The sequence below is a fragment of the Mus musculus genome, chromosome 16 (genome assembly GCF_000001635.26).
Source record: "Mus musculus strain C57BL/6J chromosome 16, GRCm38.p6 C57BL/6J".
NCBI lineage: Eukaryota > Metazoa > Chordata > Mammalia > Rodentia > Muridae > Mus > Mus musculus.
Window position 1 is genome coordinate 91574508 of NC_000082.6, and position 23614 is coordinate 91598121.

A 23614-nucleotide genomic window follows, 5' to 3' on the forward strand; every position below is an offset into this window, starting at 1 on the left:
TTGAGCAACAGTGAGACCTTTATTAAGAGAACCGTGTGCATTTTATATGATTACCAAGAATTCTACTGACTCATAACATCTATAAGAGGATACTAACTTCATCTCTCATTTAATGAAACAACAGAGGAAATCAACAGATTTGCTCACAATTAAAACAAAATTCATGAATAGAGAAGCCACCGCCATTTTCAGTCGGTCGTCAGGGCTGCCCTTCATAGACCTCTGTATTATCACAATGTGTACAGTGTGTCCTCTCCTTGTTTCTTGGACAGTGGAGGATGCAGAGCAAGGTTGTACGGGTCACTTCCCCCAGCACACCTAACTGTGCAGCGAGTGTGAGAGGGAGTATTTATTGCATCAATTCTAAGAATGGAAACATGTGGCTAGCTTTCTAGTTCACTAGCTAGACAAAGCTGACATTTTGAGGGACTGATGGGAAAGTAATGAAGCAAGATGCATCAGGATGAAGCGCAGCGATCAGCAGACGCTTCACGCGCTGTGCTTGGAGGGGCCTCTCAGAGAGGCCGCTAAGTAAAGTGAGGCCTGCATGGGAGGTGCACTGCTTCCATCCTTACTACTGGTTTACAGCAAATTGTCTTATAAAAATCCTCTCGGGTTGAAAGTGCAACACAAAATCTTGACTCAAGGGAAAGGCCCACAGAAATATACTTGGGGCAAGCGCAGCGCTCAAACATGGGAAGGAGGGTCTGGTGTGGAGTGCGAACTTTCAGTACAGGATACCTGTACTCTGCAGCAGCTGGGCGCCCAGAGCCTGAGAGCTACACAGAAGGAGTCAGAACAAACTGAGTGAAGCAGCTGGCCTTTTGTAGGTCACAGCGCCCTTCGGGAAGAGGTCGTTAGCTAGTTATTCCACTTGGCCATGCATCTAAACTGCGGCTGCTGCAGGGTCCCTTGCTGTGTGTTAATGCCGGACGGAGGCAGGCCATCCACAACAACAACCTGGGCATCCAAGCTGCTCGGTGAGACGGGAAGCACAGAGCTCAGCTGCCTGCCGTCTGATTTACAAAATGGAGTGTTATCTCTGTGTTATCCCTTCTCAAACAAAAGTCAAGTTAGAGGAATTCTTTGCAAAGAGGGCTTTCAAACTAGTCCTTTGGGCATTTAAAAAAATCTTCATATAAAAAGTCCAGCTCTTTAATACATATGCACAAACTTTTTTTTCCTTGAAAAAAAAATCTCATTGCTAAGTCAGAATAAATTACACCTGGCAGAAATGCCTTCGTTAATGGCTCAGGGCCTCTAGGGACACGGAGCTGTGTATTTTGCACATTTTCAAACATCAGAGATACCAAGACAAAGTATTTACCTCTAAACACCAAGACAGCATAACCCTGGCTCGGGAGCCATACCAATCTTAGTCTTGGGAGTAAAAACCTGACTTCAGCGTCATGTATACGTAGTGATATATTATCAACATATTAGCTTGCCTAGTCGATGAAAAACCAAGACAAACTCAGGGCACAAAACTATGAAGAAATGAAGCCCTGAGCACACAACGCTCCATTTGGCAATCTGTAACGTCATATACTGGAGATAACGGAGCTCGCCATGGAATACAAGAGGAAGGGGTGGTGTGCGGTGATCTCAGGCCCAGAGCTCTTCAGTTCTTCCAAATTTGTAGATCAGAGTGCTGGAAAGGGATGGGTAAAGCTGTGAGAGACACGAACAAGCACCCCAGAGCTCACCCCCTACACGGCTCGAAGACCTAACACTAGGGCAAGCTCAGAGGTGCTGCTGAGGCATTGCTCCTTCTGGAAAGCAGACGCACACTCATTTCTGCGTGAAGAACACCCGTGTGACACAGACAGCCACTGCCTAGGGAAGTGTGGGAGGCAGAGGCTGCCTTGTGTGGTTAATGGGCACCCCTGTCTGTGCTATGGTCACAGAAACATCCTCACACAGACCAGGTGTAATTCTCTCTCCTTCAAGTTTACTGCAGGCTGAATCCTGGGATGCGCCAGGCCTCCAGCTAAGTGCTGGAATATGGCTGAATCTAAATGAACAGATATGCTCCTCGTGGAACAGAGCCTACTGAGGGACACAACTGACACTCTCACAGTCCAACCATAGACCATGCTGTGAAGGAGTGGCAGGAGGTGTCGGTCATAGCATCAGCCTAGGATACGTGAAACTTGGGCTCAAAAACACTACCAAAACAGAATACCAAAAACTACAACCCCAACAAACTGCACAGAAAGCTGCAAATGGAATAAATAACCCAAACTGAGAAGTAAATAGAAATAGTCAATACATTAATACAGCCCAGGCCTTAGATATGGGTATCAGAAAGGTTATAAACTGTCAGGGGTGCTAAGGAAAGACACGGAAAACACCAAAGACCTGAGCTGAGCTTCTAGGGTGGAAAATCCAGTGTGTGGGGTAAGCAGTCCAGGGGACACCGAGGAAGCTCAGCTCAGGGAGCCTCAGGATGGAACACTGGAAACCACGCACACGGAGAGAAGACAGCAGAAAAGCAAAACACAAGGCCAGAGAAACACAAAGAAAACCACACCACACACTGCCACATTGCTATGACGGTGGCCAATAGCAAAGGTGTCCAGTGTTGAGCTTCTGTGATTTGGACAGAAAGATAATCCTGTAGTGCACAGCTGACCCTCTCACCCTGGCCTGGACAGATGTCCCTGGGACAAGTACAGCAGGCAGGTTTCCAGTGAGAGGCTCTAACAAGTTTCTATGAAACACTTTTAGTACAATGTTACTTCTACACTCACTTTAAGTTGTCTAGAAAACTCAGTCCCAGCGTGCTGTGTACAGTGTTTCCCCTTTCTTTTTTGGAGGCATGTCTCACTGTAACCCTGGCTGTCCTGGAACTAGCTATGTAGAGCAGGCTGGCCTCGAACTCACAGATTCACTTCTCCCCCTTTCTTTCGTATAAGTGTGCACTGTTTTGTTAAGCAAAACCCGGGCTGTGGCAGCCACAATCTGGACGCTCCGGCTCTGCATGTACTTGCTGTGTCTTTCAGGAGCTCTGAGCTCTACAAACAGGAGAGCACGTGGTACCTTCCTACGTCGTAACAAACTGGACAGGGAAGAGAAGACTGTCCAGATGAAGGCGGTCTTGGCACATCGCAGGGCCCTGGCTAAAAGGTTCCCACTAATGTCCCATGGCCATGACACTCTTAGGATGCTGTTGATACAGGAGTCTGTAAATGTTTTAGGTATAAATGAGAAACGTGGTGCCTTGGAGCTGGAAAGATGGCTCAGCAGTTGAGAGCACTTGCTGCTCTTGTAGATAACCCAATATCATCACATGGTGGCTCAACCCCCTGCAATTCCAGTTCGTGGGGAGTGGGTACACTCTTCAGGCCTCCCGGGTACCATACCAGCATGCACACAGAACACATGTATACATGCAGTCACTCGTGCATACACATAAAATTAATCTTTTTAAAAATGTAAAAGGAAAGGAAATTAGACAACTTACCTAAAAAATATAAGAGCATTTTGAAAGAACACAGCTAGTCCAGGGTAAACATCAATATCTGCACACGGAGAGGGAAACGGATTAGAGGAGGGGGCGGCAGAGGAGGGAGGTGAGGGGGTGGGGGGCGAGGGGGCGGCAGAGGAGGGGGGCAGTGGAGGAGGGGAGCGGCACTGCCTGTGCAGTTCAGAGCAACATGGGCTCTGTGTGTCAGAACACAGGACATTTACCGTCAACTCAAAGATGTCTACATTGAAACAAATAATTTCATTCCCTAAAACAAAAGGTTACTTTTACTCCAAATAAATGCCAGGGAACTCTCTGTCTAGCTCATATGGCTCAGGCCACAAAGGCCGCAGGACTGGACACCACAGTTCCAGCTATGTAGAGACTCAGCAGCAGGAACACTTCAGCCCAAGAAAGAGTGGAAACGGGGCCAGCCTGGCAAACAGTGGGCCAGCCTGGCAAACAGTGGGTCATGGTCTCAAAAACAAACAGTGCCAAGAAAGCACAACACCTTTCCCCGGAAAGGCCAGCATAGAAATAAAAAGGAGGTTGATTATTTAAATCTGCTGACTCATGTGTGACATCATGCAAACCCAGAGTGACACAAAGGAGCCATCATGCTCTCTTCATGACTGAAGCAATCAGCTAAATATCCCTAGGAAGATGGGAATTTTGCTAAACTGTAACTACTGGTGTAAAAACCACTGGCTATCATAAAGAAACTGGTTTACATTTCAGTCTTCTGAGAGCATAAGAAACAAACAGCAGGTTGGCTGGAGAGTTCCAAGTCTGAGCCAAGTCCTTGCTGATGAATCCTAATTCTGCTACTGACTAAATGCATATCCTTGAGCAGATTACTAAATCTCAGGGTCTTAACTTTCTCATCTGTAGAATGGGTATTCTATCAGAGGACACCAAACAGGAGTGAGAATTAAGTGGGCGACTCAGTCTAATGGCTGCGACTGTATTTGGACCATTACTTGATACCAGACACATACACCTTATTTAAAAATCTCGGGGTCAGAGTCCAGTTTTTAGATTTGGGGATACATGCATATGCCAATCTTGGGAGTGGGACCCAGGTGTGAACATGAAGTTCAGTTATGTTGCGTGTGTACCTTCACACACAGTTTGAAAGTGACTTTATACAAGTTTTTAGTGCACCTGTTTGACTCCATCCATCACACGAGGTCAGGAGGTCAGGGGTTGACTCAGACTTGTGGTGTCAGATCAGAACTCAGAATGTTTCTAATTTTGGAGCAATTTGGATCTCAAATCAGATTAGAGATGCTCAATGTATACATAAACGGTAGCTGCTACTATAAGTATTAATAGTTCAAGAAGCACTATGGTAAAATCTGAAATATGTCAGAAGTGGCCCCTGAAATGAGAGAAAGCTCACTTTCTAAGTAGCAAAGCTCACAGAACGGGCGCCGCTGCAGCGATCACATGAGACCAGAGCTGAGAAGCCTTCTGCTGTGCGCTGGGTTTTATGACTAAGATGGGAACTAAGCAGAGCCCGTTACAAAGGTTCCCGACACTGCACCAGATGGCTGGCTTAGTCCCAGTTTCTCTACAGCAACTGTCAACGGCTTGTCTGTCTTTCAGATGAAATGAGAAAACCTATCACCTAGTGCCATCGTTCTGAGTTCTCAGTCTGGAAACAAGCTAAAAACTAATTGGTATTTTACAGCACCCTAGCTGGCTCGGGCTCAGCAGCCCACAGTCAAATACACTTAATTCAAATCCACTCCTGCAAGAAAACACTTTGACTACTTAGAATAAATGCAATAAAGAAAGAATGAGCCATATGTCCGTTTAGATCAGGTTTCACTGTACACTAGTAAAGAAAAGCTTGACTTTCAGTGTTCTGGGTCTAAGAACTTTGAACTGTGTACAAGGAGTGCATACAGCAGACTCGTACCCCTTTCTTACTCTCTCACTGTGGCCCCCAGTGGGCGGATTTGTAGTTTAAGAACTTAGCTGCCCAAGGGAAGTCATTCAGGAACTCTAGAGATGGCTGGGGGGCCTGGATTGGTTAGAGGCTGTGATTTTCTATGAACCAACACACTTACTAAGACAGGTTCTATGAATTAGTGTGTCTTTACCCAGAGGAAGAATTTAAGCTAATTCAATAATCACATTCATAGTAACTCCAAACGAACCAGACAGAAGAAGCCAAACATAAAGTCCGCCTGTAACATAAAGGAGAGATGCACACTTACTTTGAGTAACATATGCACCAAAAAGGATCCACATGGAGGCGATGAGTGACCCGAACATCAGCATGAACCCAATGAAGAGCCAGACCCGAGCACCTGCGGGGGACAGGGGCTTCCTTACAATCCGCAGCTACACAGAGCTATAATGTCTTACACACCCGCAGCTACACAGAGCTATAATGTCTTACACACCTGCAGCTACACAGAGCTATAATGTCTTACACTCCTGAAGCTACACAGAGCTATAATGTCTTACACTCCCACAGCACTACACAGAGCTATGTCTTACACTCCCGCAGCACTACACAGAGCTATAATGTCTTACACACCTGCAGCTACACAGAGCTATAATGTCTTACACTCCTGAAGCTACACAGAGCTATAATGTCTTACACTCCCACAGCACTACACAGAGCTATGTCTTACACTCCCACAGCACTACACAGAGCTATAATGTCTTACACACCTGCAGCTACACAGAGCTATAATGTCTTACACTCCTGAAGCTACACAGAGCTATAATGTCTTACACTCCCACAGCACTACACAGAGCTATAATGTCTTACACACCTGCAGCTACACAGAGCTATAATGTCTTACACACCCGCAGCTACACAGAGCTATGTTTTACACTCCTGCAGCTACACAGAGCTACAATGTCTTACACTCCTGCAGCATTAGAAGTAGCTGACTTAGTGAATCCTGTATATTCCTGCTACAACACTTAACTACATGAAGATTTAAAGTGAGCTCTCGAACTCTCACAGACACAGACAAACACACACACACGCACACACACACACACACATCCCAAAACAAAAAAAGTAAAAAGGGTTAGACAACTTAGAAAGGAGACTAGTTAGCTATTTACTGCTAGAGAAACTAATTCTTGAGCAAGTTAAGAAAATGCCATTGGCAATCACCTCACTAACCGGCTTATTAAACCATAACTCAAAGGATGGGATAATGGAGCTATCAGATGGCCATCGCTGCCCTGGGACTCAGGGGCAGGCTTCTGAAGAACACCGAAGGCTTTGCACAGCAGCCTCCACAGACAGGCAGATTGCTCTGCTGCTAAAGGAGGCCAACCACAACACTCTTGACAGGTTCAGGGGCAGTGTCTGGGTGGAAACGGGCAGCTCCCTGGAGCCTACTGCCAGCCAAACCGATGAACTCCAGAACCACGAGAGACCCTGTCTTAGAAAGTGAAGGTGTAGGGCTGGAGATCAGCAGTTATAAGCACTTGCTGCTCTTGCAGAGGATCCAGGCTCGGCTCCCAGCACCCTGTGGCAGCTCACAGCTGTTCAGACTCAGTTCCAGGGGATCTGACATCCTCTGGCCTCCTTGGCACGATGTACTACACACAGTGCACTTGCATACATACAAGCAAAGCACTCACACACATAAAATAAACCTAGAGACTCCTGAGGAGGCTCTGCCTTCCGGGGACTTGTCCCTGTTCCGAGAGTGTCCCTCCATCTCCTTCACACTCTTACCAGTTCGTCCTAAGCAGCCGCTTTCATAGCTGTCACCTCGCACCTGGGCATTGGATACAGCATTTATCCTGCAGACAAGATCAGCCAATGAGCACTTGCGTCAGCACAATTACATAGGCATTTCATATCATTTGAGAGAGAAACAGACTATTTCCTAGGTTGAGCTAAGGAGTTAAAAGAAATTCTAGTGCAGAAATATTATTCCTTTTGTTTTCCACTAAGCACACCCAAAACCACATGAGACTATGAGACAGGCACTAATCTTCTTTCCATTCCTCCCCTTTTCTTTCTTTCTTTCTTTTTTTTTTTTGAAAGATTTATTTATTTATTATATGTAAGTACATTGTAGCTGTCTTCAGACACTCCAGAAGAGGGAGTCAGATCTCATTACGGATGGTTGTGAGCCACTATGTGGTTGCTGGGATTTGAACTCCGGACCTTCGGAAGAGCAGTCAGTGCTCTTACCCACTGAGCCATCTCACAAGCTCACTTTTCTTTCTTTTGAGACAGGGTCCTACTATCCAGCCCTGTTACATAGACTAAGTTGGCTTCCAATTCAGAGACCTACCCACCTGCTCTGCCTCCCAAATGCTGGGACTAAAGGCGAGCCACCACACCTAGCTTCTCATTTCTTTACCTATTGTATACATGAATATACAGATGAGTCTGTGTTATTTATCCCATTTTAAAGTTTCCATGATAATAATTAAACAGGTGGGGCTGGAGACGGTTCACTTGTTAGGAGCTGTCTAAAGAACCCAGAACCCACATGGTAGCTCACAACTATCTGTAACTCCAGTTCCAGAGGGTCCAATGCCCTCTTCTGGCTTCTACAGGTACTGCGCACATTTGGAATACATACAAGTAGGCCAAAACACCTGTACACATTAAATAAAATAAAAACTATTCAAAAATTGTTAAAGTAAATAGACACTGGAGTATAGCTTAGTGTTAAAGCACATTTTTAGTATGCACAAGGCTGTGGTTGAATTGAGAAAGAAATGGAGAAGGGAGAAAGGAAGAGAGAGAGGCAGAGGGAGGGAGGAAGAGGGAGGGAGAGAGGGAGGGAGAGAGGAAGGGAAGCAAGGTGTGCCGCTAGAAGGGATGCTTACTTGTAGTTTGAAGGATAGCAAGCAGTTTTACCTTTCATAATATAAACTTTCTGGTTTACATGGCAAGTTCTAGTAGGGCAACATAGAGAGACCCTATCTCAAAATAAATGAATCTATAAATAAACATATGAATAAAACAAAACTGAGCCGGGCGTGGTGGCGCACGCCTTTGATCCCAGCACTTGGGAGGCAGGGGCAGGCAGATTTCTGAGTTCAAGGCCAGCCTGGTCTACAGAGTAAGTTCCAGGACAGCCAGGACTACACAGAGAAACCTTGTCTCGAGAAAAAAAAAAAAAGGGGGTGGGGACTAAATTCATCATGTTAAAGAAGAGCCCATCAATAAAGTTTAGAAGTTGGTTAAAACAAAACAAAACAAAACAAACAAAAAAACAAAAAAACAAAAACACTAGCAGTTGAAGAGGACGATTTTCGAAAAGCAATACTGACTTGAGAATCACATCACACTCACATGAAGAAGGCCAGCGTGGAAAACACACCGCACGTGTGGAAAGCGTGGTTCAGCTGCTCAGGCTTAGGGTACACCACTGCCGCGTCAATCATTATCCACCAGCCTGTAAAAAACTGCAGAGCCCAAGACGGCAGGACTTGAAACTCAGTATACCTCCTCAATGCCTACCGCCCCCTGCATAAGATCAATGCTTACCGCCCCCTGCATAAGTGAGACAAGGACTTCTGCTCCTGTGTTTGGATGATCGCCTATAAAACTCGCACCCTATAGGTGGAACAACATTATGAACTAACCAGTACCCCGGAGCTCTTGACTCTAGCTGCATATATATCAAAAGATGGCCTAGTCGGCCATCACTGGAAAGAGAGGCCCATTGGACTTGCAAACTTTATATGCCCCAGTACAGGGGAACGCCAGGGCCAAAAAGGGGGAGTGGGTGGGTAGGGGAGTGGGGGTGGGTGGATATGGGGGACTTTTGGTATAGCATTGGAAATGTAAATGAGCTAAATACCTAATAAAAAATGGAAAAAAAAAAAAGAAAGTCATATCTCAAAGAATTTTAACAAAAAAACCAACTTCTTTTGAAAGTAGGTTATATACTAAAAGCTTTTTAAGAATTTTTAATTTCTAAGAATTCCATTAAATTTGTATTAAAGTGAGAAAAAAAAATAAAACTCGCACCCTTGGTCTCCATTCTGTACAACTGATGATGTGAAATGTCCTGTCAATCTGAGGAAGACTTAAGTAAGTTGAGTTTACTTGCGGCTGGCTCAGGTCCTCCCTCCGCCATCAGGACCTGAGCGGCAGCCTCCTCACCACCGCTCCCTGCCTCCCCTGTAGCTTCTTCTCTCTGAAGAGCCCCACAGAGGATGCTCAGACGCTCAGTTACCAGCAACCAGCTGTCGCAGTCCCCCAACTATATATAAAGGCCTGTGCTTGGTACAGCTTATGTAATTAATCAAATACCTTGTAGCTGACTGCACAGGAGTATATGAAACATAAGCTCTCGATGTCAACCAAACTGACCGTTCCTAAACAGACTGGTGCTAAAACCTGTCTCAGAGAAATTAAGGACAGGATGCAAGAACACTTTCCTAAACTGACAGAAATGAGAGAATTATATAGCCTTAATGCTTAGAGAGCTCAAAATTCATTTTAAATCTATATGAAAAGCCTCCAACCTCCTTTATTAAGAAAAATGACAAATAAACCTGGAAGCTGCTTAATATAAAAGCAGAGTCCCAGAGCAACTCCGTAGATGGCTAGCCTGCCTAGGACACAGCTAATTGGCAGAGCTCGTGCATGCATGAGCTCTAACCCCCTGGCACTGTACAAGCCAGGCAAGGTAGCACAAGGTCATTCTTGGCTACACAGCGAGTTCAAAGCCAGCCCAGGAGATATGAAATCCTGTGTGAAACAGAAAAAAGAAAAAGAAGCAGCCAGACAGCTCAGCAGGTAAGCATGTCCCTGGGCCTGATGACCGGAGCCCCACCCCAGGGATGCACATGGCAGAAGAGGAGAGCCAGTCCCCAAAGTCCTCTGACCTACAGACATGCTCCAAAGTGCACCCCACACAAAAATAAATACACGTGGGGCTGGAGAGGTGGCTCAGCAGTTAAGAGCACTGACTGCTCTTCCAGAGGTCCTGAGTTCAATTCCCAGCAACCACATGGTGGCTCACAACCATCTACAATGTGATCTGATACCCTCTTCTGGTGTGCCTAAAGACAGCTATGGTGTACTCACATAAATAAAATAAATAAATAAATAAATATTTTTTAAAAAATAAATAAATACACGTGATAAAAAAAGAGCTAAAGCAAGAGAAAAGGAAGAGACAACGTGACAGCTCCCAACTGCTGTCCCTGTATGCAGGCTTGCCTACAGTTCAAGGCCACACTGGGCTTTGGGCTGAGTTCTACGTAAGCCAGGATTATAGTGAGACCTATTTCAAAGAAAGAAAAAGGAAGGGAGAGAGAAAAAGAGAGTGAGAGCTGGGCCAGGTGCTGTATGCTTGTAATTCCAACATTTAGACAGCAGAGGCAGGAGGACCTCACACTTCAGGCCAGTCGGCCGGGCAGTGGTGCACACCTTTAATCCCAGCACTCAGGAGGCAGAAACAGGTGAATCTCTGTGAGTTCTGAGGCCAGCCTGGTCTACAGAGTGAGTTCTAGGACACCCAGGGCGACACAGAAACCCTGTCTTGAAAAACCAAAAAAATAGAAAGGAACAAAAACTGAAACCTAGGCTATATAACAAGACCTTTTTCCCAAAGTAAGGGCAAGGGTGACATATCATACAAATAGAAAAGATGAAACTTGCTTTTTAAATGCAGTGGGTGTGTGTGAACGGAAGCCAGGACAACTCCAGAAAGGCCTCAATGCTCAATGCCAGGTCCCATCTACGTTCTCACTTTATACTCTAAAGCAACGGGGGGAGAGGGAGGGCGAGGTGGTGAGCAAGCAAGATTTTGCAGGAGCATATGTGGGTTGTTAGGGGCAACAACTTGTTTTTCAGCTATTACTTCAGGTCACTCTGTTCCAGGTAGCAAGTGAAGTCATGCTTGACAAACAGGCAGTACAAGCTAGCTTTAAGTAGATCACTGAATAAACCAATAAATCACTATTTAGTAACTGGTCTTTTCTGCCTCAGAGGCAGGACAAAATGGTCACAGAATATAAGACTGGTCAGGTCTTGTTTACAAAACAACAATAGCAGCAAACTAAAGTAAGTCGTGTATGGTGGGTCCCATCTGTGATCCAGTGTTCAGGACGCAGAGGCAAGGTTGGAAGCGAAGTGGGCCCCTCAACTACAGAAGACCATGACCCAAAATAATTAATTAAATGAAACAAAAAACTTTGTGAAGCTAGATGACCAGTTTGCAAATGAGAGGTGTTGGTACAGCTAGTTTCTTATATAATCTTAATACTTTTCTTAATAAAAAAATAATTTAAGTAAATCAAACAAAAAGAAGGGTAACCCCGCTGCCCTGTGGTTCATACCTGTAGCCCTAGCCCTTACAGCTGACCTACGATGCTGGGGATAGTGAGCTTAGAGCCAGCCCGGGCTACATAAGACCCTGTCTTAAAATGAAACAGGAAAGTCTCCTCCACAAACTTCTTTACTGTGTCTCCATGCTAACAACATCTGACGTGTCACCACTGTCGACATAACCTTGTCTTCAGTGAGTCACAGTGCCTCTGAGTGATATCCAATTCTGAGGCTGGAAGGACCACAAAGTACTTACAGATACTGTCCCACTAAATGGCAAAGGCTGTGGTAAGTCCTGTAACTGAAGGGAAGATCCCAAACTTAAGTCATTCTCAGAATCAAGGGAACCCAGTACGTGAGGCTGGGGGCACAGCTCAACTGGTCAAGAGCTTGCTTAGACATGCAAGTCCCCAGCACTGCGCAAACCAAACCAAACGTAGCATCAAATACCTGCACACTTAAAAGGTAGGGGCTGAAGTTCAAGAAGCACAAAACCAACCTGGACTACACGATACCCTACACCCCAAAACAGACTGAACCCCCACTAGGCTACATAAGAACATTACCTATCCTCAACCGCAGAGAGAGAGCTCTGGAAAGCTGTTCACCATTTAAGGACATTGACTTTAATTGGAATGCAAAGCCGTGACATCACCAGTGCATCTATCTCCTTACCAATATCCCTGCGACCACAGAGGCCACCGTGTTCCTGCGCTCGCTCCAGTCAATACACTCACACTCCGGCCAGCGGAAGTTATCCAGGAAGCCTGCCATCTTCACTCTGTACACATGGAGTTCTCATTAAACAATGGTTCCTAGAAATCAAAAGATAAAAAATAATCAGCCTAAACAAATGCTTTCTAAAAATGATTTACTTTTATTTATGTGTATATAAGTATGGGGGGTGCCCACCGATGCTAGGAGAACACACATGATCACTAAGAGCAGAAAGTATCACAGTGGTCTAGAAGCAGGCAGATCTCTGAGTTCCAGGCCACTTTGGTCTACATTGCAAGGTGTAGACTAGCCAGGACTCCATAGAGAGACCCTGTCTCAAAATAAGTAATAAAACATTTTATTCCTCTCTTAAGAATTTTAATCCTGAATGACATAAGATAAGTTTTTAATCTACTATAGTTAGGAAAAACTACATTTCAAGAAGTACCTATTAACAAGACAGCATACCTGAGATCCTGGCTCAAAAACAAAACAAATAATAATAACCCCCCCCCACACACACACACACACAAAAGCAAAACCAAACCTATTGCAATGTATTTAGGACTCTGATTGGACACCGGTAGAGAACAGGGAAGAAGGGAGGAGAGCTTGCTTTGATCATCAGTACCACAAAATGGAAACAAAATAAAGAGGCTAGCTGTAAAGTCTCTGACATCCCTTCCATTCAGGGGAGAACTGTGAATTTGAGTAGTCTAGTCAGGACTATACTACAATCTTTCCCACCTCTGGAATCTGATAAAATAAAGGATTGGTCGGCCAAACTGGAGGAAGGACCGACCATTGGATGACTTCTAAGATTCAGCCTCAGGAAGCACTGCAGCTTCCACCTGCTTCTGTAGACACTAACGCCTGTGTCCCCTGCTTCCCAAAGCCACCATGCTGTGAGGAAACCACAGTTGTAGCTGAGTCCCCGCCAACAGCCTCCAGGGCCAGATGTGTGAGTAAAGATGCTTGCAGGTGTAGCCTCGCCCTATGCTCTGAGCCTTCCCAGGGAAGGTGCCAGACAGATGGGGCAGAGAAACAGGGTCTTGGCTGGGCCCTTGCCAAAGTTTTTACCCACAGAACCTATTAGGTAAAACAAAAGGCATTTGTAGCCTCTAGGTTTTGAGGTTAATCTATAGCAACAGCTAGAGAAACAGTGGGGAAGAAGAACTGTTAAGAATGTAGTATACTAGCCCACAGGGCACACCCACTAGCCCACAGGGCACACCCACTAGCCCACAGGGCACACCCACTAGCCCTCAAGGACACAGGCCTCTGATCCCAGGGCTCAGAAGACAGATGCAGCCAGAGTGCGGGAGTTCAGCCAGGGGTCCATAGTAAGACCATCTCAAAACAAAAACAAAATAAATAGGTAAGTGAAAGAGAATAGCATACTATGCTAAAATAAAAACAAAAGGAGTGTACCCAGCAGGAGATTCAGAACCATTATAATGTCTAAAAAGATCCAACAAAACAAAACAAAACAAAACAAAACAAAACAAAACAAAACCCTTACTTAAAACACAGAAGCTTATCAAAAGATGGCCTACATCACTGGAAAGAGAGGCCCATTGGACTTGCAAACTTTATATGCCCCAGTACAGGGGAACGCCAGGGCCAAAAAGGGGAGTGGGTGGGTAGGGTATTGGGGGGGTGGGTATGGGGGACTTTTGGGATAGCATTGGAAATGTAAACGAGGAAAATACCTAATTTAAAAAAAAAAAAGAAGAAAAAAAACATGTACTTACACACAGTATGGAGCATTCACAGCTCTGGTTTGTTTTCGTTTTTGTTTTGTTGTTTTGTTTTGTTTTTTAACAGCGGAGCTTTTCTAGACTTTCCAAAGCAATTCTGTTCCTGTTTTACAATCCTCATACACAGTGTGTTCACTTGATGCCCTTCTATTTTCAAATATAATTAAAGTGTTTGGGCAAAAAAAAAAAAAAAAAAAAAAAACAGAAGCTGGGCTATGGCTACCTCCTTTGTTTTGTGTTTAAACAAGACTTCAAGAAAAGAAAGATCTCTGTACCAACAGGATAAGAACAGAAGTTGTGAGTCTAAGACAACCCCCAGTCCAGCTCTACATGACCCCAGACACCGAGAAGCCCACCAAGAGGACCAAGTAAGTGGCGGACAGGCGGATCAGAAAGAGAGACAGAAGGATGTATGAACAGTGAGTGAGCAGAGGAGAAACTGGAGACTCTAGGGTAGTGAGGAACAGCCTGCTGTGAGGAGCCAGTGATGCCATCTAAGGTTATGGTGGTCTGGCCTTTGCTGCCAGCGAGTCATGTCTGAGTCTGTGGCCCTGCAGCAGTGGGTATCTGGTACCAACAAAGGCCAGATGGACATCCCTGGTCTGGACTGCCACCTGGAGCCGTATCGCTGTTTGGGGGCTATGTAGACTTGCCAGCTGTAGCACAGAGCCAGCCCTGTACCTTGCCTGGGCAGCACAGTAGAGCTGACCCTGGGGGTAGAGGCAAGGGTGAGCCAGCTGGCTCCAAGGGACTGTGTGTGGGGGAGCTGCCCTGCCCCATCATTTGTCTACTGTGTGATAGTGTGGATACCTCCCTTCCCCATGCCCCTCACTACCTACAACAGGCAAGAGAGCTGGCCCTGCCCCTCACGAGCCACAGCACTTGGGAAAGTAGACCCTGCTCCTCACCTGGGCCCTGTTGGTGTGGCACAGGTGAGCTGACCCTGATTTGTGCCCCTTGCCAGATTCGGCAGTGGGTGAACTAGCTGGGGCAGTGCTAGAGAGCTCCCTGACAGCCTTGGTGTGGGAGAGCTGGTGGGCTGACCAGCTCAGCTACCACCCAGACCCAGATCCAGGGCTTTGAGTTGGCCCGCCCCAACATCTACCCCATCTATGATCTGCTGGAGCTTGTGAAGGGACCAGTCCTACAGATCCAAAGCTGCAGGATCTCCTCATAGAAGATCTACTGGATCTATAGGAGAGGAACGGATCCTTTGAGGATCTAGTAATGATAGTGTAACCGAAGCCAGAGCCTTGAACCAGACCAATGACTCGCTGCAAGTAATGAACAATTGCAAGGAGAGCGGTGTGGACCAGAGGATGTACTGTGGGACACACTGTCACACGTGACAGCTTCCACAGTGACATTTGTTTTCCTTTGGGGGCGAGGTTGCAAGGGTGGAGAGTACAAATGGACGAACAGGAGTTGAGTGGGTTTGGGGTGCATGGTGTGAAATTTACAAAGAATCAATAGAGTTAAAAACAAACAAACACTGAAGCTGGGTACATGCCTTTAATCCTAGCAGTCAGGAGGCAGAGAAACACAGATCTGTAAGTTCGAGACTGGCCAGCCAACTGTAACCTTGAATTCCAGGCAGCTAAGGCTACCGAGAAACCCTGTCTCCAAAACAAACAAAACCCCAACCACTGGATATTGCTTCTCTAAAGTAGCAAGAACCTGAAGGAGACTCAACCTTATGAGCAAGAAAATTCAATGACCTGGACTCACTTTTATACAGCTCCACCCCAGCCCCAGCCTCCACTCCCAGTTTAGGAAACACAAGAAAACCATGGGATTTACTAGTGTGAGATTCCAGGTCAGGGGACACTGAGGTGGGAGTAAGTCACGGGGATAATCCCACCCACGTCAGTGTAAACTGTCTTTCAGTTCCGTGACTAACTCCTGAGCGCCTGGTGCATGGAGACCCCACGAACGCCATCAGGGGAAGCAGCTGCTGACTGCATGCATGGTGAAGAGACCCTAGCTGCTGCTCGCTGCATGGGAAACGCTGGGCTCAGTTCCACCAGGTCAGAGGGGAGAAGGACCCGCTGGGACTTCCAGGCACACCCTAACAAAGCACAAAACCTACTCACAATACCAAGGTGACCAAGCAGCCAAAGTCTTGTACCTGGTACAACAGAAGGCAATATTAGCACTTTGAGCAAGATATCCTGTGGACGTGTTATCAGACTATTTATTAATGAGAGATTCAATATTAACCAGGGAGAAGCCCGATATCATCAAGGTCTCTACAGTGTGAAACAAGACCTGAAGGCTACAGAGGAGAACGTCATTCCCCACAAAAGCTCGTCCGTAATCGCATTCCCAGAGTGCAGCTGGAAGTCCTTCCAGAAGCAGAAACTGCAGTTATTGCCACACACTGATTTGTGACCATCCTGGGCTTAAACCGCATGGGCCAGGCATGGAGTAGGACAGAGGGACATAAAAATGATGACATAGGACAGAAGGACACGGAAATGATGAGTTTAAGGATGTGCAAAGAGGTGGAGCAAACATAAAGCGAACTGTATCCGAACAAGGAAGAGCTGACCGGTACCAAAGACAGCTGCCAGGCCACGGAAAAAGGCAGCCGAAAGCTCAGTCCCAACACGGATCAGTACAGACCTCACTAAAGACTCTGCCTTCACTGCCTGTAGACGGGAGCCGACTGAAGACCTCTCAGGAGAAAGGGCCCAAGACACCAGGACCCTGGATGCATGGCAAGCATCTGAATGGGGAGCTAGCACTCTCAGCGGGAAGCTCAACTTCAATGTCGTCACCTGCAGCTCCAGCTCCAGAAGAGTGGGGCTGGCATTCTCTCCGTCCCCGGACACCATGCACACGCACGCGTGCCCACGAGGACTCACATATAAAGTAATGTTTAAAGTGATATTTTACGTGTGGGGGGGGGGGGGGAGTGCGAGCGCGCGCATGCGTCTGAGAGAAAGTATGCATGGTGTACATGCATGAAGGATCCCACAGAGGCATGAGGGACCGTCAGATGCCCCGGAACTGGGGTTACAGGTAGTTGTGCGCCACTATGTGGGTGCTGGGAACTGAACCCAGGTCTTCTGTAAGAGTAGAACCTCTTAACGGCTAAGCCTTCTTCCCCGCCCCAAATACATCTTCAAACAGAAACCCAGGGGAACAGCAGCATTGCCCCCGTTACAGCTTACAGACCCTTGCTCTGAACAACAAGGAAACCGTAACAGGTTTGCAAGTGGCAGGGTTGGGTCTGGAACTTAGAGGTGATTCTGGAAGTGGCTGTAAGGGGTGGGAGGAGGAATTTAAAGCATCTGCATGGTGCTAAACAGCGAGAGGATGAGACGGGTACTGAGATCAACCCAAGGAAAAGGGTGTGTAACGTAAGTGTTAAAATACCATCTACAAGTAAGTACGCTGTCAGGCTTCCTGGTTGTCCAGTGAGAGACCACTGGTCAGCTCACAGGGGAAACAAGCAGACAGCGTAGATGTGACAATCACCTCAGGACGTGCAGGGGGACATACAGAAGACTACGGAAACCAGCAGGCCAGAGAGGACTCGTCAGGGACCTAGTGGGGCCTCAAGTGGAGATGCACATCTTGGGACAAATTGTGGTCACATGACAGACTGGAGGTCTCCTCTATTTCCTGTCTCCCTGGGTTACTGCTGCCCAGAGCTGGTGTGTTTATACAATGGTATTAAATAGCACAAAAACGCCTGCCTCTAAAGCAGCGCCTCTCAACCCGTGGGTCTCCACCCCTGTGGGTGCCACACAACCCTTTCACACGGCTCACCTAAGACTATCCAAAACCACAGCTATTTATCCACAATTGACCACAGTAGCAGAAATACAGTTATGAGGGGACAGTGAATGTCCTTTTATGGCTGGGGGTCAGCACAACATGAGGACTATTAGGGAGCTGAAGCATAGAAAGGTGGAGAGCCATTAGATAACTACTAAATGCCTCTTGTGGGGAGGAGCATGGGGGAACGGAAGGAGCAAAGATCAGTAAAACTTTCCCTTCATCGTTAGGGTGTTTCACGCTAGCGCAGAATCAGTCAACACGTCTCAATTCTTAATTACTTTCTTGTTTGTTTGTTTCCTTTTATGTGAAAGGGTCTCATGTAGCCAGGCCATGACAAGGCAAATGACAAGGCCATGCTGGCAGGAAAGCTGAGGCCCAGCAGTAAAGAGCAGGGCACATCAGAAACGTGGCGGCCTGTGGTCCCTCCACTCTCCTGCTGCCAGCACCGGTGACTTCTGTGCGGGAGAAGCCTGTGGCTGATGCTGGCTTTGCTTCTGATCTCTTGTGCCCCACACTGATGGTACCTACAGAAGAGCCGGGACAGGCACCCCCAGGGAAACACCGTAAGGAACTGCACGCATGCCGATGCAAAGTCTCGGCCTCTGTGTGGCTCGGACACCGGTGACCAGGCGAGCTTCCAAATGAGACAACTCTTCCCCAAGGAGCCTGCCAGAAAAGATGCAGTGTACAAAATCGCAGGTGTGGGGGTTTCCAGTAACCTGATGGCCTGGAGCAGTAAAACACGGCAAAGGTCTCCACCACACCTCAGAGACTGCAATCATTTTTTAAGCCCCTAGTTTTATTCTAAGCACAGTTAAAGACTACCAGTATCAAGAACTTTTGAACTTGAAAGATATACAGAGTGGTTAAAAAAAAAAAAAAAGTAGCTTGTTACAACAAACCACAAGGGGGAGGGGGGAAGTCATTCCAAGCCCAGAAAACCAAGAGAGCCAGAGAGATGGCTCAGCCCCCGTGCCTGACACCGGAGCACCTGGCACCTGAGTGCTTGATCCCTGGGATCTACACACTAAGAAAAAACTGACTCCTGCAAATTGTCCTCTGCCTGCCTCTCTCTCTCTCTCTCTCTTTCTCACACACACACACACACACACATACACATACACACACACACAAACACATAAATAAAATGTATAAAAGCATTTCAAAAATGAATACCATGCTAAGAAACACTGAGGATGGAAACTAGCCTTTGGGAGTTAGAACCATCTCAGTGGACACTTTGTTTTAAGTGCAGATCCGGGCCAGGGAGCCGGCTCAGCAGCCTGAAGGCACCTGCTCCACCCAAGCTTGACAGCCTGAGCTGAGGCCTAGAATCCAGGGAAAGAGCTCTCTCCTAAGTAGTTCTAGGGCCTCCACCCCATGAATTGTGTCGTGCACATACCCACAGACATACACAAGTAAATAAATATGTTTTGAAAAAGAAAAATGAGATGCAGAAGGTGTTGGCTCACGCCTTTAATCCCAACACTCCGGAGGCAAAGGCAGGCAGATCGCTGAGTTCAAGGGCAGCTGGTCTCTAGAGCAAGTTCCAGGACAGCCAGGGCTACACAGAGAAACCCTGTCTCGAAAAACAAACAAACAAACAAACAAACAAACAAACAAACAAGAGCCACATCTAATCTCAGCATCCCAGAGGCCGAGACAAGAGAAATAGAAGCATGAGGTGGCACAGTATCCAAACAGAAAAACTGAGAAGTAAGAGTTAAAGCAAGAGAGAGGCCGGGGTGCAGCTCAGGGGTTAGAGTATCAACTGTCACACAGAGGACCGGGCTTTGACACCAAGAGCCACTCCCAACCATGTGAACTTCTCTTCTGATCCTCACAGGCAAACAGATGACTCGCGTGCATACGAGCAGACAAGGTGCCGTCTGTAACCCTTAGCACTATGAAGACTGCAACAGGAGAGCTGTAATTCCAAGTTAAGTACGGCCTGGCTACCCTGGATTACAGAGCAAGATCTGGGCAAAAACCAAAAATAAAAAAAAAAATAAAAACCCAGCCAGGCATGGTACTCCTGCTTGTACAGTCAGCACCGGGGAGAATCAGGCAGAAAGACAGCTTTGGGTTTGGGGCAAGCCTGGGCTATATAATGAGTACCTAGCAAGCCTGGGCTACAATGCAAGAAACTATCTCAAGCAAACAATTATGTGTGGAGGGTGGATGTCAGGAATCAAAGGAAACTAGAGAACCAGAAGCAGAAGTTCACATAAAAATGACAAGAGAGATTACAGAGAAAATAACAACAAAATATTTCCAGGGTCCCTAGAGACTATACTTCTACATTGTTTGTATTCAAGGGGTTCAAATACCCAACTCGGGGATGAAAACAGAGCCACACGCCACATTAAACTCACAGAGAAGTGGCACTTCTCTGTGATGAGTGGGGAAATGGCCCAGGGTCTGAGGAGTGCTTAACAGCAGCCCAGGAGCAGGTCAGGGTGGGGCGAAGCTGCAGAACCTAGAGAGAATCTATTAGCCAACTGTATCAATCAGGGCGAGGAAGAGAACCGAAGCAGGGCCTCAGGGGCTCACAAACGGTCACCTCTCAGCAAACCCCAACAGCCTTTGAGCACCACTAGAGAGGGTAAACCCCTCAACCTAATGCATGCTACAGGAGAGAGCCAACCCAGGGAGGAACGCTAAGGAAGCCAGCTGTGCCCTGAGGCAGAGCATGGCAGGCCAAATGGAAGCAGCGCACAGCCCCAACTGCTCTGGCAGCCTCCAACCTGTGCTGATGGCCCTGGAGCCTGGCCCAGAGTCCTCCCTCCCTCCAATTGGCAGGGCTGGCTTCATCTTGATGGCACGCTGATGCCTTCCTCCTGTAAGCCCTGAGACCCACTGGGCCTTGCCTCACAGAGAGCAAGGTTTGACTGTGATGGACCCTGGAGAGTGCAGACAAGCTGCGGGTGAACAAAACGCAGGAATGACTGTATCTGCTGTCCTTCCAGCCCTTGGAATGGAGCCCTCCAGATGCCCTGGCTAGGCCCAGCTTTGGTGTTTAGGACTCTCTCCTACAAGGTGAAGCAACCAAAATGTCTATCAGTAAGAGACCAAAAACACATTATTGTACATCCAAATAACAGCACACGGCTTTTGAAATTGTATATATGTGATCCTGTGTGGAGTGCATCTGAGTGCAGGTGCCCACAGAGGCCAAAGTCATGGGATTCCCTGGAGTGTGAGTTTCAGGGGAGCTGTGAGTCTGATGTGGCTTCAGTCAAGAAACTGAACTTGGGTCCTCTTTCATAGCAGGGAGCACTCAACCTCTGAGCCACCTCTCCAGCCCTCTTAGCAACTTTTAAAATTTTAATTAAAAAAAAAAAAGATTAGTCTACATACATCAATGTGTAAATGTGTCATTATCTGTTGCCAAATAGCATTGTGTTATGATGGCCTCCTTAAGAGTAGAACTGGGGGGCTGTCGAGATGGCTCAGTGGTTAAGAGCGTCGACTGCTCTTCTGAAGGTCCCGAGTTCAAATCCCAGCAACCACATGGTGGCTCACAACCATCCGTAACAAAATCTGATGCTCTCTTCTGGAGTATCTGAGGACAGCTACAGTGTACTTACATATAATAAATAATTAAAAAAAAAAGAGTAGAACTGGGACATAAAGAGTGGAGAGTGAAGGAGAGAATTTTGAGGAACTCCCCCAGCCTTTTTTTCAAGACAGGGTTTCTCTGTATAGTCCTGGCAGTCCTGGAACTGGAGCTGTAGACAAGACTGGCCTCACCTGCCTGAGTGCTGGGATTTAAGGCGTGCTGGAGGGTTTCACTTTTTATTTGCTGTTTCTGTATTGTCTGAAAACTTTACTTGATAATCTTCTTCAATGTTTATTACATTAAAAGACACATAAGGACTAAGCAAGATTGATTCTTTAATCAATTGACCCCAGTAGTGAATTTAGAAAACCAAAACCAAAACCAAACAACGCAATAGCGTTGAAGGCTGCTGTCTAGCTGATAGAGGAAGAATGGGGAGGATCAAAGGGTGTGTCTCCTGAAGAGGAAAAAACTACATCCTCACCCCGTTCCGATTAAACCTGCTTTTCTTGAAGCATCGCTATGCAAATTAACCTCTGGGTTTCATTTTTAGGATCAGGAAGTCTTTGAACACTATGCTCGTTTAAGTGTTTAAATTGCTTGGCTCTGGTTTTTGGAAGCCGCACACAGGTAGAAAAGACAAACGAGAAAGGAGGATGAGAAGCCTGGGAATAAGCGCCCCTGGAATTATCTAGAAATGGGATTTGTGGTACAAATAGGGTGAAGAGTTGGAGCGCGAAGGATGCACGGGGGGGTAGGGGGGTGGATGTTGTTGAGGGTGAGCATATCTACTCCAGCGAGAGGTTTGAATTCCCACGCCCCTCCTCCCATCGCAGCAGCAAGGTGGAAGAGCGAGCCCAGCCCTCTGCTGCTACGGTCGGAAAGGTCACGTATCTACCCACCTCTCAGGCTCAAGTACCTTCCAGTGGTGAAAACCAACTTACTGGCTAAAGACCAAAATGGCCTAGCCTACAACGACCACTGCTCTGCTACTTCTCTGAAAAGGCCACTCGCCACTTAGGATGAATTCCCAAAGACTTCCCTCCCTCTCCTCCCTCTCCTCCCTCTCCTCCCTCTCCCCCCAGCGCTTGCAGGATGGAGGGGAAAGTCAAGGATACAAGGACAGTTCCTGGCAACGGCTCCGAGCAAACGGGAGGGTCGCTCGTCCCCAGACGCTCGTGGGGCCTCGGTGGCGGCTGCGGCGGTGCCCCACAGGACCTCCATCCCCTACCGATCGCCTTGGGGACCTCCCCAGACTCAGGACGAGATGCGCGGCGGAGCGGCCTGCCTCGGCTGAGCGCGGGTCACGGCGGCGTCAGGGCCACGGGGCGCCGAGAGGACGCGGGCGCAGGCCGGGCCCCGCCGGTCGCCCGCGCGCTCCTTGGCACCGACACGGGCGGCGCCACAGAACCTCAGGCCGCGCCGGGCCGGCGCCCTGCGTTCGATCGGCAGATCACAGAAACCCGAGACCTGCCAACCGCACTCACCCGGCTACCTGCGAAGTCTACACCGAGCCCAGGCAGGAGCAGGGACGTCGAGGGCGCGCGTCTGTCCGGGAAGCAGCGGCCCGATCAACCTCAGTCCGGGAGCCGGGGGCCGGCGGCGGGCGGGAGGCCAGGGCGCCGGTGGGGCGGGGGCGAGGCGCCGTGCGCACCGCAGGAACCAATGGGATTGCAGCAAGTGGCCTGCGTGGGCGGGGCATAACCCCTGGAGGCGGGACCGGGACCTCAGAGGCGGAACGGGGCTGGACCCGTGCGCTCTGCGGAGACCAATCATAGTGCGACCGATTAGATAGAGGGCGGGGCTTGATTCCTGAGGGCGGGGCTGGCGCGGTGCTCTACCTGCGTCCTGGAGCTGAGGTCCGGACCTCTCCTGCTGCGGTTTGCGGTAGTAGTGTAAACTCAAGCGCCTCAGCATCGGTGAGAGCACCGGTACGGGGAACCCAAGCCTATTACGCAAGGTCCTCTTGCATATCAGCAGTTGAGCATTGTTCACCAGCTGCCGAGAGTCGAGAACGCACTCCAAGA

The 23614-nt window shown here is 47.7% G+C and overlaps 1 protein-coding gene across 1 annotated transcript; it reads right to left on the reverse strand.

The window, feature by feature from the left end:
- On the reverse strand, positions 1-23173 carry Tmem50b (transmembrane protein 50B). Its single transcript, NM_030018.3, has 7 exons — positions 23075-23173; positions 12435-12574; positions 8769-8881; positions 7188-7255; positions 5695-5787; positions 3467-3524; positions 1-1651 (listed from the first exon to the last, which is right to left on the reverse strand). Exons 2-7 carry the CDS (start codon positions 12531-12533, stop codon positions 1606-1608), a joined length of 477 nt encoding a protein of 158 aa, NP_084294.1. The 5' UTR covers positions 12534-12574; positions 23075-23173; the 3' UTR covers positions 1-1605.
- Between the last annotated feature and the right edge of the window lie 441 nt (positions 23174-23614).

Coding starts and splice junctions, on each gene's coding strand:
- Tmem50b (NM_030018.3), bottom strand. CDS start 12,533: ATGGCAGGCTTCCTGGATAACTTCCGCTGGCCGGAGTGTGAGTGTATT. Junction 5,788..7,187: donor CGGCTGCTTAGGACGAACTG/GTAAGAGTGTGA, acceptor TGTCCCCCGCAG/GTGCTCGGGTCTGGCTCTTC. Junction 1,652..3,466: donor AATGCTCTTATATTTTTTAG/GTAAGTTGTCTA, acceptor ATCCCTTTCCAG/CACTCTGATCTACAAATTTG.